General features: G+C 40.6%; 1 protein-coding gene across 1 annotated transcript in view; it reads right to left on the minus strand.

Annotated features, from left to right (window-relative positions):
• The window catches only part of LOC146701227 (partitioning defective 3 homolog), a 358,058-nt gene that overhangs the window by 212,585 nt on the left and 130,554 nt on the right, over window positions 1–14,919 (minus strand). The window contains exons 4-5 of the mRNA XM_085467562.1: window positions 6,454–6,638; window positions 2,712–2,849 (exon numbers count right to left, since the gene is read on the minus strand). Coding sequence (XP_085323688.1) covers window positions 2,712–2,849; window positions 6,454–6,638 — 323 coding nt within the window. The remainder of the gene's footprint in view (window positions 1–2,711; window positions 2,850–6,453; window positions 6,639–14,919) is intronic.

Below are 14,919 nucleotides of genomic sequence, written 5' to 3' on the forward strand. Positions count from 1 at the left end.
ACAGAGAAAGAAGGAAGACTTTATAGTCATTCGAGCATCTCACTCTTTTTTCCTCACCCTTTCTCGGCTCTTTTTTTATTCTTTAATGGGCCGATTAAACACCATCTGCATGAATCAAAGCAGGTAGTTGAGGTACAGACCGGCAGACAAACTGGGAGAAATCCTCTTCACATCAAGCTCAGCGTGTTCGACACTTCCCAAGGTCATTTCCACCCTCCCTGCAGAGAGCCTCTGTCACTTTTAATAACTTTTAAAGGGAGAATATTTTTTCGCCTCTGACAGACTGAGGAGTTGAGGGACCAGTCACAGGGTGAGTCAATCACAAAGTGCCGACAGAGCGAAGAGGGTGTGAGGCGAGGAGACAAGCCTGCAAGGACTAACATTGTACACTGTTACTTCATGAAAAAGTATTGGACAGAAGTCTGATGTCAGTCATTGACCTGGTTCTAAATTGGATTGGGCAGTGAGCAGTCGCTGTCACTGTAATAACTCTGTTATCAGTCGCAGCTGTGACTGACATTACACTGTGGTCAGAGATAACGAATCATGCATACTGTGAAAACACAGGAGTAAACTATGATCAAGAAACGCTGTGTAGTTGATGCCAAATCATGCATCAGCAAAATAGTGTTATTAAATAATACTCCTACTTAATAGGATATATAACTAGTGTATAATCTGCTGTATAATTAGAGCAACGGGATTTCAATGTGGACATGAAAACTAGAGTACCGCTACTTTTTTACAGAGATACACAGCCTCAACTTCTCCTCTCCACAAAACAAATCCCCACATTACTGTAATCACATTACACTTTTCTGTAACACAGTAATGTAACACATTACGATACAAAATTCAGTAATTATGTCACAGCTACTTTGTTACTGGCATTACAAAGGTTTGTCAGTTATCTACATGATGGGCAGTTAGCCGAAAGCTAGCCAACAACCCAGTGACGTTAAAGCTGGGCGTATGCTGACCCCAGGCCAGCAGCCAGAGCCAGCACTTCAAACAAGTGCAGCCTCAAAGAAACTGGTGAGGAGTTTCCATTTCTATCTGTATACGTTTCTACAGTAGAATTTTGTTCATACGCAAGAACTAAAAGAAAGATAGTATGACTCTGGTGAGTCAAGACAGAGATAAAACATAAGTGAAAATGAGTTTGTCTGCTATCAGTTTGTGACTAAATCGGGGCAATTTCATGCAATCTGTTGGTGATAATACAGTCATTAGTTGTGATAAATCCGTGAAAATTACAAATTTGTTGCTCTCTGTTGGAGATATATTGCAGTCTAGTTCCACAAAACTCACAGATCTAAAGCAGAAATTCAGAATCTTTTCTGACACACACTTGCTTCTAAATAGAAATATAGTCAGAATAGCTAGCAACCGATTGAGTCAAGTCCTCTATTGCAAATGGATGCGTCGCAGGGAAGTTGTGGTCATCAGCACAGACTCACTCAGAGTTTGATTGCAATACATTGCCAACCTGTTTGGGTCTATACGTAAGATGGCATTTATTTGTAAATGTTTGTGTCACGGTTCTGGGTCAGGTTTGACCCAGCATTTTGAGTTCTTATGTTTTGGTTTATTTTTGAATGATTGCTTTGTTTCTCTGATGCTATGATGATTATTATTATTAGAGTTCCATGTTTCTGTTTATCCGTGTTTAAGGATTTGTTGTTTCATGTATTGTTTGAGTTGCATGTGTTTATATTCTGTCTGCGTCTTTGTTTAGTGGTTTCTTGTTTCCTGTTTTATTGTGAAGGTCTGTGTCTCATGTGAGTGTGTTCAGTTCTACTGCTTCCCTGTCTCGTTAGTCCAATTTCTCCCAGCTGTGTCTCCCTCCTGTTGCCCATTCCCTGATTACCACCCTGTGTATATTAGCCCTGTGTTTTCCTGTGCTCAGTGTCGCGTCGTACCATCAGATTATGCCTGTGTGTTTCTGTTCTCAGCATTCAGTGTTCACTTCATGTTTTGTCTTCATGCCAGCAATAAAGCTGAGGTTTTGAGTTGTATTCAGTGTCCGAGTCTCGCATTTGGATCCTCCTCTTCATCCGCCTGCACACAGAGCCCTGACACTTTGACAATTTGTACGAGGGTGATTGCAGTCAGACTGAGCTGGACCGTGGCTCCTTGGAGACCAGTTGCCTCCCAATAGGTATATTTATATGAAAAAATTTATTGCAATCACAGGGCAAACGCAGTTTTTTTCTGAGTTGCAAGGAGGTCACTGTCTTATTTTTACTGAAGTGTAACTGAACCTTAACAAGTTCCATTTTGAAAAACCCGAAGGCTTGTACTATATAGAACAAGTGTATGCCCGCTTAATTTCTAGACCAACACATTTTGTATCCATTGATCAATTTACAGCAAGAAAGCCCACTATCCAAAGTTCAAAAACCCTTCCAAGTCATTGCCTCTAAGCAATATTCAAGTAGAGATATTGAAATTTTAGCTCAACACCACTGATTGCTAAGCACATACACCAAATATCTGAATCTGCAGATCCTCTTGTACCAAGCCAGGTCAGTTTTGTATCAACACATCACCAAGTGAACCAACTTGTTTTGTTTTATTTTAGACCAACCAGTGGTGGCTGTGGTGAAAAATACAAGCTGCTATGAACTGGTCAAGCAATAAAGTTGTTTATCTGCAAACCACAAATAAACCATAGAGTCTCCAATTTCCTTAATTGTCCACCAACAAACCTGTTCTTGTCGATCGAGCCATCGATCTACCATTGGATGGTTGGCACTAAGGGAAGATCGAGTCATCTCTCTTTGGAACTGAGTGGACCAGCCACTCGCATCACGAGGAAGACTACGGTAGGCATGGGCTCCTCTGCCCTGCAAAGAAAGAGGAAAAGGCAGAGACATTAAAAATTGTACACCACTGTGGTCCTGCTATCAGAAGAAGTCTTTAATGCACTCGTATAAATACTCTTTCTAAAAAAAAAAAGAAGAAGAAAGAAATTTGGTACATAATTATCTAAAATCCAGGACGAACCTGATTTTTGAAGACTGTACCATCTTTGTGGTTCAGTTAACTCTCACTCAACCCTTGCTCCTGATATTTCATTACAGCCACACCTGAGCTGCTTGAGGACCTTTTTAATAACAAGACAGCTCCAACTAGGATTTATCATTACAAAAAACCCCAAAACAACTTCACAAAGCTCCTGCCAAGGTAATGTCATACATCAGCATACTTGAGCATAAAATATTACACTGGCCACAAGCAAAAAAAACACACCCAGGCACAAAAGATAATATTCCACACTTGCTAGCCTTGGCTTAGGAATCTCAGCAGCTGAAGGTCAAGAGTGAAGTTTTTTTTGAATAGAAGAGAAAGCAAATCAATAATTAAAATCAAAGCCAAGTGATTCACCAAGACAAACAAGTAGAAAAGCAACCATATATGGTCTGATTAGTCACAAAAACAGCATATAAAGAGTAAGAGCGCAAAAAAAAACATTTTGGGGATTTTTATCCATCACAATTGAAAGAGAACACATAGTTGCTTAACAAATCACAAAATAGCAAATATATCAAAACAACGCAAAAACAAAGGAGCTTAAAAGAATGGGAGGGAGAGCCAGCAGTGTTTGGCTACAGTTGAATGTGACATGCAAGGGGCCTGATGAAGGCATAACAGAATTATAAAACTGAGCTGCACAACTGGCCTGTGTATAGAGACAGCCCTGATACCCATCGCAGCCTCAGACACGGCACGACAAAGGACCCCCCTCCACAGAGTTTTACGACACATCAGATCATAAAATGTAGAGAAAGCCGGATACCAGAGAGGCTCAAACTGACTGTCTAATCCCTATGGGTGATTTTGCTAAGTGCAGATAACCCTAAATACCAAGTATTGTAAAGTCATTGGCAGATGTGATGAGTTTACAGTGCTAGCCGATGACTGAGTACTCTCACTGACTTTTATTGTTGAGATTTAGCAGAAAAACTGAGTCTGACTGAGCCGTTTTCAGACTAGTTGGGGAATTGAACACGTGGCTGGCTTTAGTCTGTAAAAGGAAACGATCCTAGACAGTGAAGAGACTTTGTTATGAGTAAGTTGCTTTTGGCAATGCTGAAGGATGTTCCTTTTCAAAAATATGGTGCCAAGAACAAATACTACACATGCTGACTAACACATTCTTACAACATATGCTGTTAATTTCATAAAAACAGACTTGAAATGAATATATGGCAGTTGGTGCAAGAAATAGATTAAGGGTTACAAGGACTAAGACTCCCTTTGTAGTTGAAAAAAGTCTGGTTCTGTCAGCTGAATAAGAATGACAGCATCCTGCTGTTAGCTCGTCACTTTTCACACCATGCCATTTCAAGCGTCTGTGGCAGGATGGTGTCTTAAAATGCACTACATTCAGATAACATCTGAACTGCTGCAGATGGGAGTCAAGAACTAAATGGGACACAACATTACAAGTTGGGCAGCTGAACATTATTAAGGGAATTATTGATTTATAGTGGCTTGGTCATAATAACTTTGAACTCGCCATGTAAAATGTTGCTTTGCCAGGAAGGTTTTTTACAGGAATCGTCTTAACCTTTTATTGGACAAGAAGCCATATTTGGTGACTTCAGTGGACAAAACAATTGTCCTCCCCACGACTAACTATGAGGAATTTCTCCCAGCCAATCACAAAAGATCAGGTTATGTGACAGATAGTGATATTATTGTATCTGACCAGTCAGTCACAGCCTGTTGCATTTCAAGCTTTTAATTTTTTTTACCCCTACATTACACTCATACCGTACTTGTGGTCATAACATCAAAACTGAGTGTGTAGTTTGGTTTGTTTCATGACCTTATTGCAGTTTTCTAGTATAGCAGTTAATGGTATATAACTGGTGATTATTTTTACAGTACATCTTATTACTTATTACTAAAATTTATTCAGTAATTATTTGATATGTGTGTTATATTTACGAAAATTGCCAGTGTGAATAAAAAAAACAATGTTCATAAAAAACATGGCTTTATAAACATATTTGTGTTTATCCTACAGGTCTTATATACAGGTTTGTTTGTTTTTTGGTAAATACGTATACCATAAACAGGAAAGGAATCTTGATTTGCACTGTAAAATAACTTTTTTTTAAAAAATCACACATGTGAAAAAGTCCTGAAATATCCCCCAATAACACGCCAGGGTTGAAATTTTTAATGTCTACGTGTTTTAATGAGAGCCCTATAAAGGGTTAAACCATTGCTTTATGTATGACTAAAGTAAACTAATAGAAACTTCTAGTTTAAACTACCGTATCCGTCTGTTTAGTGTGTGGCGGTGTACATAATCTGGAATCCTCTTATTACATCAACATAATAATATTTATCCACGATCCACAACTTACAAACATCGTTGTGGATGTGGAATCCTCTATGCATGGTAGGACGTAACAGAAGGGCTAAAGACATGCAATCCATATACAGTCAATGAAATTCAAAGTCATATTTCAACACTCCTGATCCTCTGCTTTCCCATTTTTATATTCAGTACAAGCACACAAACATACATAGTTGCTCAGTTCAGTAGTTCAGAACAGAATTCCCACTAACAAAATGAGAGCTCTGATTTCAGCCCACACTCTTGCTTTTACATTCTGTGGGCCGTGACAACTAAAGTGTCTCTATCAGCCCCTTCTCCCAGACACGCTAATCACACGCAGAGCTGATGTTTCACATTTCGAACATTCAATAATTTCCCCATTTGTAACATCCCCGTTTGATGGGAACATACCTCTCCCTCAGTGAGAAGTAAAGGGCTGTCAGCACGGCAGCCATTGTGAGAAGTTAATTGGCTTTCTTTTACTTTCAGAAGCAGCAGGGAGGATGCACCGGAGTACCTGAGGTGTGTTTTATTTCATTTTATTTTTTTCTGACTAATAATCAGAGGCTTAAAAGCACCAAGAAGGTGAATTTGTAATAAAGGGAATGTGTTTAAGAATCTCCGCTAATCCTTTTGGATGACAAGAAGGGGTGTTATCAGATGGAACTAGTTTCAGATAAACACTATCTATGCTACTGCTGGATATCTGCAAGCAGGGCAGCACAACTTTCATATCTAACACTTATTTCTTTGATTTGGGGCGCAGAGGAGACAAGGAATGAAAATGAGGGAAGAAAGGAGTAAGTTGAAAACAGAGACTGGAGGTTGGGAAGATTTCAGAGCACATATCTCGGGCATTATAATTGATGCAGCACCCGTACATCAGCAGCCCTATCTTCTGGGCAAGGTGCTGCTGGAATAAGTATGTAATAGTTCACAGTAGTTTAAAAAATAGACTTTATTGATCTATTGCATTTTGACACCATTTAGATTCCAATAAATGATCTTAACAACTTAATGGTGCATCATACCAGGTATCATTGAGGCATTCGTGCACAGTTTATTGGCTACATTACCACAGGAGGTGTAGTTACCTTTTGTTCGAGGCTCCCTGTTTCATTGCTGGGGTTTCGTTTATGGTTGGGCTTCTGGAAACCAGGGGTTGTGGACCAGCGAGTTGGATTTTTTCTGGACGGTTCTTCTGGAGCAACCGGGGCCTCGCCTGGAGGAAAGCCAGCCAGTGCGGGATCACTACTGCGACGGACATTGAGAGACATGTCTGTGGAGGGGATTACAAAAGACAAAGAAAAGGAATTATAGCAAAATCAAACCACTTGCCGCTTTATCGATTTATTAAGCGGCTCGCTTTTCACCTTGGTCGTCAAAAAGTTGCCCATTTTTGGGAGGTGCTGCTACATCCCCTGCTATACCTCCTTAACAGCACTCCATGAAATGTCAGCTGAGACATGGGAAGTGGTGATTACAAGTACTCGTGTTTTTATGAAAGGTCTGTTAAGCCCAAAACAACACTGCGCAACTCCACGATGGAAAGTTTAGCTTGGCTTGATTCCATCTGTGCTGAAATACATTACTGTAGATATATTATACACACAGTTTTGGCTGGGGAAATTACCCAGACAGCAATAAAAATATATATATTATATAAAAGTACATGTGAGAAAAAAATTAGATGTGATTATCTAACCCCTTGCTTGGTCGAACCACTCTAAAAATAACAAGTACAATAATAATTGCAGGAAACTTGCTCATATATCATGATCTGACTATTGCGATAAAGGTCATTCTTACACACTGTGCTACCCAACTCAAGTTGATTCTAGGAAGTTTCCAGGGGACTGAAATTGAGTCTCAGAGCCAACATTTATTCTTTCCATCAAACGTCTAACAGAAAACTACACAGGAAACACTGGCCCATGTTTCAGCTGCCACATTAACCGATCTGTCATGAAAACTTGGTATAAAGTTCCCACATTTGATTAGAGCTGCCAAAACAAGTAGAGGGGATGAAGTTGCTCCATATTTCACACTCCGGTTAAAACATTCAGTGAGAAATCCCACCGATGTCTGCTACAAAGTCAAGACGGTGAGTATATCCGTTAGCTGTGGTGTAAATCATCTGGATTTTCCCAAAAGGCCATATGGATTTGTTTATGACGTCCTAGCAGCCTGTGTGTTACACCCATAATTATGCAAATAGTTGGGTAACCACCTGTCATCCATAGACAGATCATTGCACTGAGCATATGCCAGTGTTAAGCTTCCATCTGATACAACCGAGACACGTCTTAGTGGTGGGAGCGACGCATTCTAATCATGGATTACGCTGTGCGCCAACTCGTCTGTTATTTAACACCGTGACAAGACTAAGGAGATTCAAGAACAACTGTAAGTGTTTCTTGTGACCACCTGTGTCGAGGCAGAAATAGTGACTGAATCCTGCAAATAACAGTGAAATAAGCATGTGTTTCTGCACCTAGTACACTAACTAAACACCTCTTATCAAGGCATCCCAGTTCATCTTCATTCACTCACATCCTTTGTACTATCTCACTTACTTGAACTTGTGCTAATATCCTGATAAAGCATCCCCTCTACTTAGTGTTTACTTGGCGCCAACTGCTTTCATTTAATCCTCCCCTACCTGATAAATCCGTGGTCTCAATATTATAATCAGGGCTCAGAGGCCCCGAACTGTTGTTCTCTCTCTAAGTCTTTTCTAGAGATGATGTGGTCTAAGAAGTGGAGCTTAGTCGAGTGTCTGCTTAGTCTGAGTGCTGCCATTAGGTGCTAAAAAGACAAGCTTGTCCTTTTTAGTGTTCTGGGGATTACGTCAATATTAGATCTCTTAGCACCTCATAATTTATTTGTCATCGCTGTTAGTAACCACTGACCTAGAAGACAAAAGCACACATTACATCTTTAGCTGTCGCCCAATAAGGTCCTCGATAGAAAGATCGGTCTTGTTTTTCCCACACTTGGTGAAATGAATAATTATGACATAGACACAGATTCCCAATCCATAGTCAGGACTTAGTGACATTACAGCAGTGTATTGTCAATTCAGGGTAATGTAAACGTAAAGTGCTGCAAAAAAATTACATTTTTGTGTTACAAAAAACTCTTATTGTTGCCAAGTTTTCGGTGAGATTTCATTACAAAAGTTCTCTCCCTCCTCCTTTGTCTCTGAGTGCGGTAACTCCGGTAGAAAGGCTTCGTATGCAAATAAATTTATGATGACATCTGGAAACTTCCAGGAACTTTCTCAGCAGCAAGAAAGTAGAGATGATGACAGGGTTTTCAAACTGCTTTTTTTTTTTTTTTTTTTGGGTGAGTAACTCAACTTTATAAAGCGCCATTTCTCATGAGGAAATCATCGGTGCAACTCGAGTTCTTCTGCAGAAACAGGTAACTTATAAAACCTACTTTCTCACTCACTGCTAAACCATAACAAAAACCTCCACCCCAAATAAGAGGGATTAAATCCCTCACCGGCAGCTTGTACTATTATTCCTTTGTTTCAAATGTGTTTCATTTTTTTTTGCCCACTGCCCGAGGCTACGTCAGAGCAGCCTGGAAATCACATCTAGCAGCCAGCCAGTCATTGTGTGTTCGCTTTTAAATTAGGTTGAAGACCTACTAATGGCATTTAATAAACTTTTGCCCCTTTCAGTAATGGCTGGTTCATGTCCAGTTCAAGCTCTAATGATATTCACTTCAGACAGCAGGGGTAATTAACATCCAGTAGTATTCCACACGATGACTTTGAGATAGCACGCAAGCTGCACACAACAAAACTATAAAAAAGAAAGAAAGACAGAGAAAGGGCACAGGAATGGGTTAGAAAGCATATTAAAATTCTCAAAGTATTCATATTAAATATTTGTATTTCTTTTAAAGGGAACCTTTTCTATGTTTTCATAGATTTGTGTGTAGTTGGGGCTTGCACAAGACACTTGGTATGGATTAAAAGCCTTGTTATATTTCCCATAATACCTCAAGGCTCAGTTGATAGATGAATGTTTGCAGGCCCTTAGAAACCATGACAACTTCAACATTCAAGCATTAAGGGTATAAAAATCACAACACATGGCTCTCTTTTGGATCGATTCTTACACACTAAGTAATAATACTCTGGCTCTTTTACAGTTTCAGTCGATTGTCAAAACTTTAGTTTCAGTTTAGCGACAGCTTGCTAAAGTGTTGATCCACCGTGGGTCGAAATCCTTACGGATCAGCTTCTAACAAATAAAGGAGTTTGTGCTCGTTTGTGTTACGAAGGTCACAATATGAAGATTCTCTCCAGTCCCGGCTCTCCCTGACCAATTTCCCTCTACTTAATTTGTGATGGGATTATCCCAGCAGTCCGAAGGGTTTGGTTATCCCACGTTTAATAACTAGCACTGCCACTTCAGACCGAGCCAGCAATCGATCCACACTGAAGCGGGAACAAAACCACTCGGGAGGGGGGATGGTGAGCCTGGCTAATAAAACGAGGCCCTAATCCAGCCCCTGCAGTGAGGGATTATGGTCAGGGCACAGGGTCATAGTGATGTACACACACCACAGTTTACCATAGAGACGTAGGGCTCTCCAGGGGCAATTATCTCATGCCGTATCATCCTTTATTTACCTTTCACCTTGTTTGGAGGAGAAATATATTCATTTATATAAATTATGTGGATAGAAATACTAACTCTAATGGAAAACAGCAAAATAGTCTTGAGGTTAGTAGTACATTTGAGAATGTTCATTGTAGAAATAATAAATAATATAACTGTATAATGGCCACAGGTTAGTATAAAGCAGGGATTTCTAACTTTCTTTACATCATTTTATATCCTAATATTAGAAAAGAAGTGTAATTCATAGACTGGTTCTTATATAGTGGTTTTCTACTTCACCTGAGCACTCAAAGTGCTTAATACAACTTCCCTCATTCACCCATTTACACCCATTCTCACTTTTCTATGCTTTTCTGAGATAAGTGCTGTCTATCTAACATTCATGCTCATTCATACTCCGAGGGAGGCATCTGAGAGCAACTTGGGGTTAATCTCTTGCCCAAAGATGTTTGGCACACAGACTGGAGGAGCCAGTCTGTAGATCAGGAGTGTTTTAACAGTACATGTCAGTGTTGTTACAGGATGAAGAAATGCTGCTGTAGTTCCCCAAAAGTTGATTCTGTTCATCTCGACGTAGCGTTTTCAGCGGGAGAAACGTTTCGTCACTCATCCAAGTGACTTCTTCAGTCTCAGCTGACTGCAGGTTTCCATAGTGACTGACACTAGCACCACTGAAGGAACAATGTGCTGGGAGTTCACTGATCATTAATATGCAAATTGTCATGACCATTGACCAACAACCACTGATCAAAGCCCACTGATTGAGCATGCATCAAGCTGCTGTAGTTCATGAAAGAAATCTGTCAGCACGAGCCTTTGAGCTAAAACTGTAAGAAATAAACAGCAATTTCTTCTGCAGATAATGAAAACAAATATTTATGTCATTTATTGATATTACATCAGAGTGGTATGAATAGCTATGATCTTTGTCAGTAGGACAAGTTGTAAATACATTTAAAAGTTCAAAATCCACGCCCTCCTCCTCCTCATTTTTCAAAGCCATCCAGTGAGCCGTGTTCGACACACCCGGTGTGTATCTGTATGTATCTGTTTTGTCATTGCTGTTTCATTGTGCTTTTAGTTTCTTCTGTTATCTTTGACCCCACGTCTCTGTCATCAAGTTTAGTGTTCGTTTTCATGTCTCTTTTTTTTAACGCCCTATTTTACTTTGTCAGTAAAGCTCTTTCTTTGTCTTGTTTTTACTTCCTGGTTGTCATTCATTTCCTTCCTTTCATGACTACCTGCTTTATCAACATTGGCAATATTAGCTTTACCTGTTTCCCTCCCACCTGTGCCCAGTCACCCATCAACCCCTCTGTGTGTGGGTGTGTGCGTTGTCCTGTCTTCCCCTTTGTCCTTGAGTTTTGACTTACAAACCATAGAATGACCGTTTCTATGTTTTTGTAAGAGATGACCTCTTTAAAACGTCCCTAAACTCATCAGCTCAGTTCACTACATCGCTACACACTTTTCTACTTAGTCACCAGTCATGCTGGACATAAACAACATAAACCAGTAGCAGTACTTTTTCTTCTGTAATAACACAGCAAAAAAATGTACTTCCAGCTTAGTTGCAAAAGAAATGGGGGTCAGCTCTAATGTATTAGCTGTGGAAGTTTGCAATCACCAAAATGGCATGAAGTAAAGAGTCCTCACAATACCTGGGAAGCTGGAAGAAGCCCTTCCCTCCTGACTGGCTGCCAATTCAAGGTAATGGAGCTAGAGCTTCAGCATACTGATAAGGTTACAGAAAGGACACGGTGAGGAGGATAGGCTGTTTCTGTATTGTTCTGTTACTCATAATCACCATTTAACCCAACATGGGTTAAAAAACAGAATCAAATTCTTCTAAATAAATTACTTTTATACTGTTTATACCAACATAAGACGAGTAAGTTACAGTATATTCCTCCTTTAAACACCAAAGCCCTAAAGAGTCAATATTTGGAAGTGCTGAGAGTCTAGACTATTTAATCTAATATTAGTGATTTCATTGCCACCTGAAAGCATCAAGCTGAAGTGTGTTCTCCTGTTGCTGTGCCACTGCAGGGAACGGTCACAAGGCTCAAAACTGCAAGTGTTCAGAGCTGAAACTCACAAGTTTTCAAGTGTTGACCAGTGTGACAGCAATTTGCTTTGAAGCAGATTCATCCTTTAACCTGAATATTTGAGGTGGTTTTAGGAAAAGCAGGTGCACTTAAAAAAAGTATTTTTAAATGACATCATAAACTCTGCAGCGTAGCACACATTACAGAAGATGAAATGCGATGCTGTATCGGAGGTTGCCATTTTCCTTTACAGTAAGATGTGGGCTAGAGGTTGCAGAATAAATGAAGTCAGGCCTTACTATTATTTAAATCGAAATGTGTGCCCACTGTAAGCATGCAGACACTTCTGGCAAACCGGGGATGAAGACTATGTGCAGGGTGAATTTGGTATTTTCTCCCGTGGACCTGTAGCTGTGCTGTACTCTTGACTCTTTGCTTTTACTTCAGGCTGATTTAAATATAAATGTCAAGCCACCATGGCTTCATGAAATGTCTAAAAGCTTTTTTTTTCGTAGGCTACTTTGAATACTTCAAGCCTGGGCCAGTTCAATGTCTGAATAAATTATAGCACTGAGCCATTTTCACCCTCTCTCTGCAACCACCAACTTCATATTGATGTCCCCTGTGTGCAGTGAGGGGAGATTTCCACTGAAAACACCCTGACCTGAATCATGTGCAGACGGACAAAAGGTTTCTTTTTTTTGGGGGGGAGGAGAAAGACAGTTCTGAGTGGTGGGAACCACGACTGTGGCAGAGGGGATGAAGTATACATTAGACTTAAATAGGACGCTGGACGACCCAAGGCCAGACAAGGTCGAGAGTACCACTCAAGTGCGCGTCTGTGAAATGTTTGGCAAACTAATCTGATGTAACGCCAGAGAGTGAGACGAGACAAACTCTGAATAAACATCAACTGCTGACCTTTACAAAGAGCAGAAGATGTAATCCACTAGATGGATGGGCGGAAAAATACTTAGATGCTAAATGGCATTTATGAAAACAAACCCCCTTTTTTGGCTTTAATGCTAATTGCTCTGTTGACTGCACACTGCGTTTAGTCTACACAGTTTTAAGCACAAGTATGTTTATGCTCCGAGACAATCCAGCACATAACAGCAGGGTGCAAGATGCTAGCAGGCAGGGTATACATGGAGCGCCATAACTAAGTGGCTGGCATAGAATACAGAAATATCTGTGCCGAGTGTGGCCTGGAAGGTCCCGAGGTCAAAATGGGAGACGCCCCCAAGGGTGGTCAAGAATGACCAAGCTAACATCCTGTGGGACTTCCAGACGGACAAAATGGTGACGGCTAACGAGTCAGACATAGTAATGGTGGACAAGCAGAGGAAGACGTCCATAGTGACAGCAAAATCAGGAAGAAGGAACAGGAGAAGCTTGAGAAGTATGAAGGGCTCACAGAAGAACTCGAGATGTGTAGGGTGAAGGTAACAGTGATCCCAGTGGTAATCAGAGCACTAGGTGCAGTGACTCCCAAGCTAGGCGAGTGGCTCCAGCAGATCCCAGGAACAACATCTGAGATCTCTGTCCAGAAGAGCGCAGTCCTAGGAACAGCTAAGCTAACTGCACAGGACCCTCAAACTCCGAGGCCTCTGGTAGAGGACACGCACTTGAAGGATAAAGATCAAATATGACAGTTGGATGCAGACTATAATGTGATATTTAGAATCCCCATATAACATTCCCTATATGCTTATGCAGTACAAACAGTGGCAATCTTTTATACAGCTCTATAAAGCATTATTACCAGTTAGACCTTCAAAGTTGATCAGCTTATTGACCTTAAAGGTCAGAGGTCAAATGTGAGCTTACTACCATTCAACATCTACCTAATGTTTAAGGCACAAAAGGTCATCTTTGCAGAGCATTATAACACCGTCCTTCTTTTTCTACTTCTAAAGCTCTTTGAATGGCACATTCTTCCAACTAGCCTAAAATACCATTTCACTTGACTGAGTTGCTTTTACAGGAAAAATATTCCACTGTTCTAGCCGTGCCATTTCTGTGTATTCATGTTATCTTAAGATAAGAGTTCAAGCGTGTGCCCGATTACTCTACAGTGATCATTTCCATCTTTTTTATCTGCGCTGGCACTGAGCGCAGGCCATGATTTGATCAAGTCGATTACTTTGCTGTTTAATAAGGATGTTATCACGTACCCAGAAAGTTCAGAATGCCTCTTGCGCTCAGTGAAAAACTTCATATGTCAATCATATTAGTTTTAGAGTTTGGCACGATGTCTAATCACCCTGCCTGAGCACAAATACTGAGGCAGGGGAGAGCCGTATTCCCTACAGGGCTGCAGAGTCAACCATCCAGTTTTTCCATTCTGAACAAGAAATAGAGAGAGAGTGAGACTGATTCTTCTCTCCTGACAGAAAGACAATACAGACAATTTACTAGAGAGAATGAGAAGAGGATGCCAGCCTTCCTCGAGCCCTCAGAGATGAGGCCTCCAGTAGCAGACACCTAGACACTTCAACAACAATAACACCAAAGACTCTGTGTGTGTGTGTGTGTGTGTGTGTGTGTTGTGTGTTAGAGAGAAAGAGAGAGAGAGTGGCGTTTCCCTAGACAATGAAGATCTCAGAGACGAGGGGAGGGGTGGAGTTCACTCCCCAAATCAAACCTGACTCATTTAGGTCGACTCCACTCACACATGGGACCCCTCGACTGCAACAAAACAACTGCATATGCCTGTTTTCCAGAAGGGTAAGCATGCGCAAAATGACACAGGTCGTGTTTATGATGACACCGTGTTGATTTTATTCAGGGTCAGGTGATCAAGCTCGAGCTTGATGCCAAACAAGAGATAGTTTGCCAGCTTCGCTACAGATTTTTATGACGAAAC

This window comes from Copadichromis virginalis, linkage group LG9 (assembly GCF_057382275.1).
Source record: "Copadichromis virginalis isolate Kocher_CV1m ecotype Utaka linkage group LG9, C_Virginalis_male_GT1.1, whole genome shotgun sequence".
NCBI classification, from domain to species: domain Eukaryota; kingdom Metazoa; phylum Chordata; class Actinopteri; order Cichliformes; family Cichlidae; genus Copadichromis; species Copadichromis virginalis.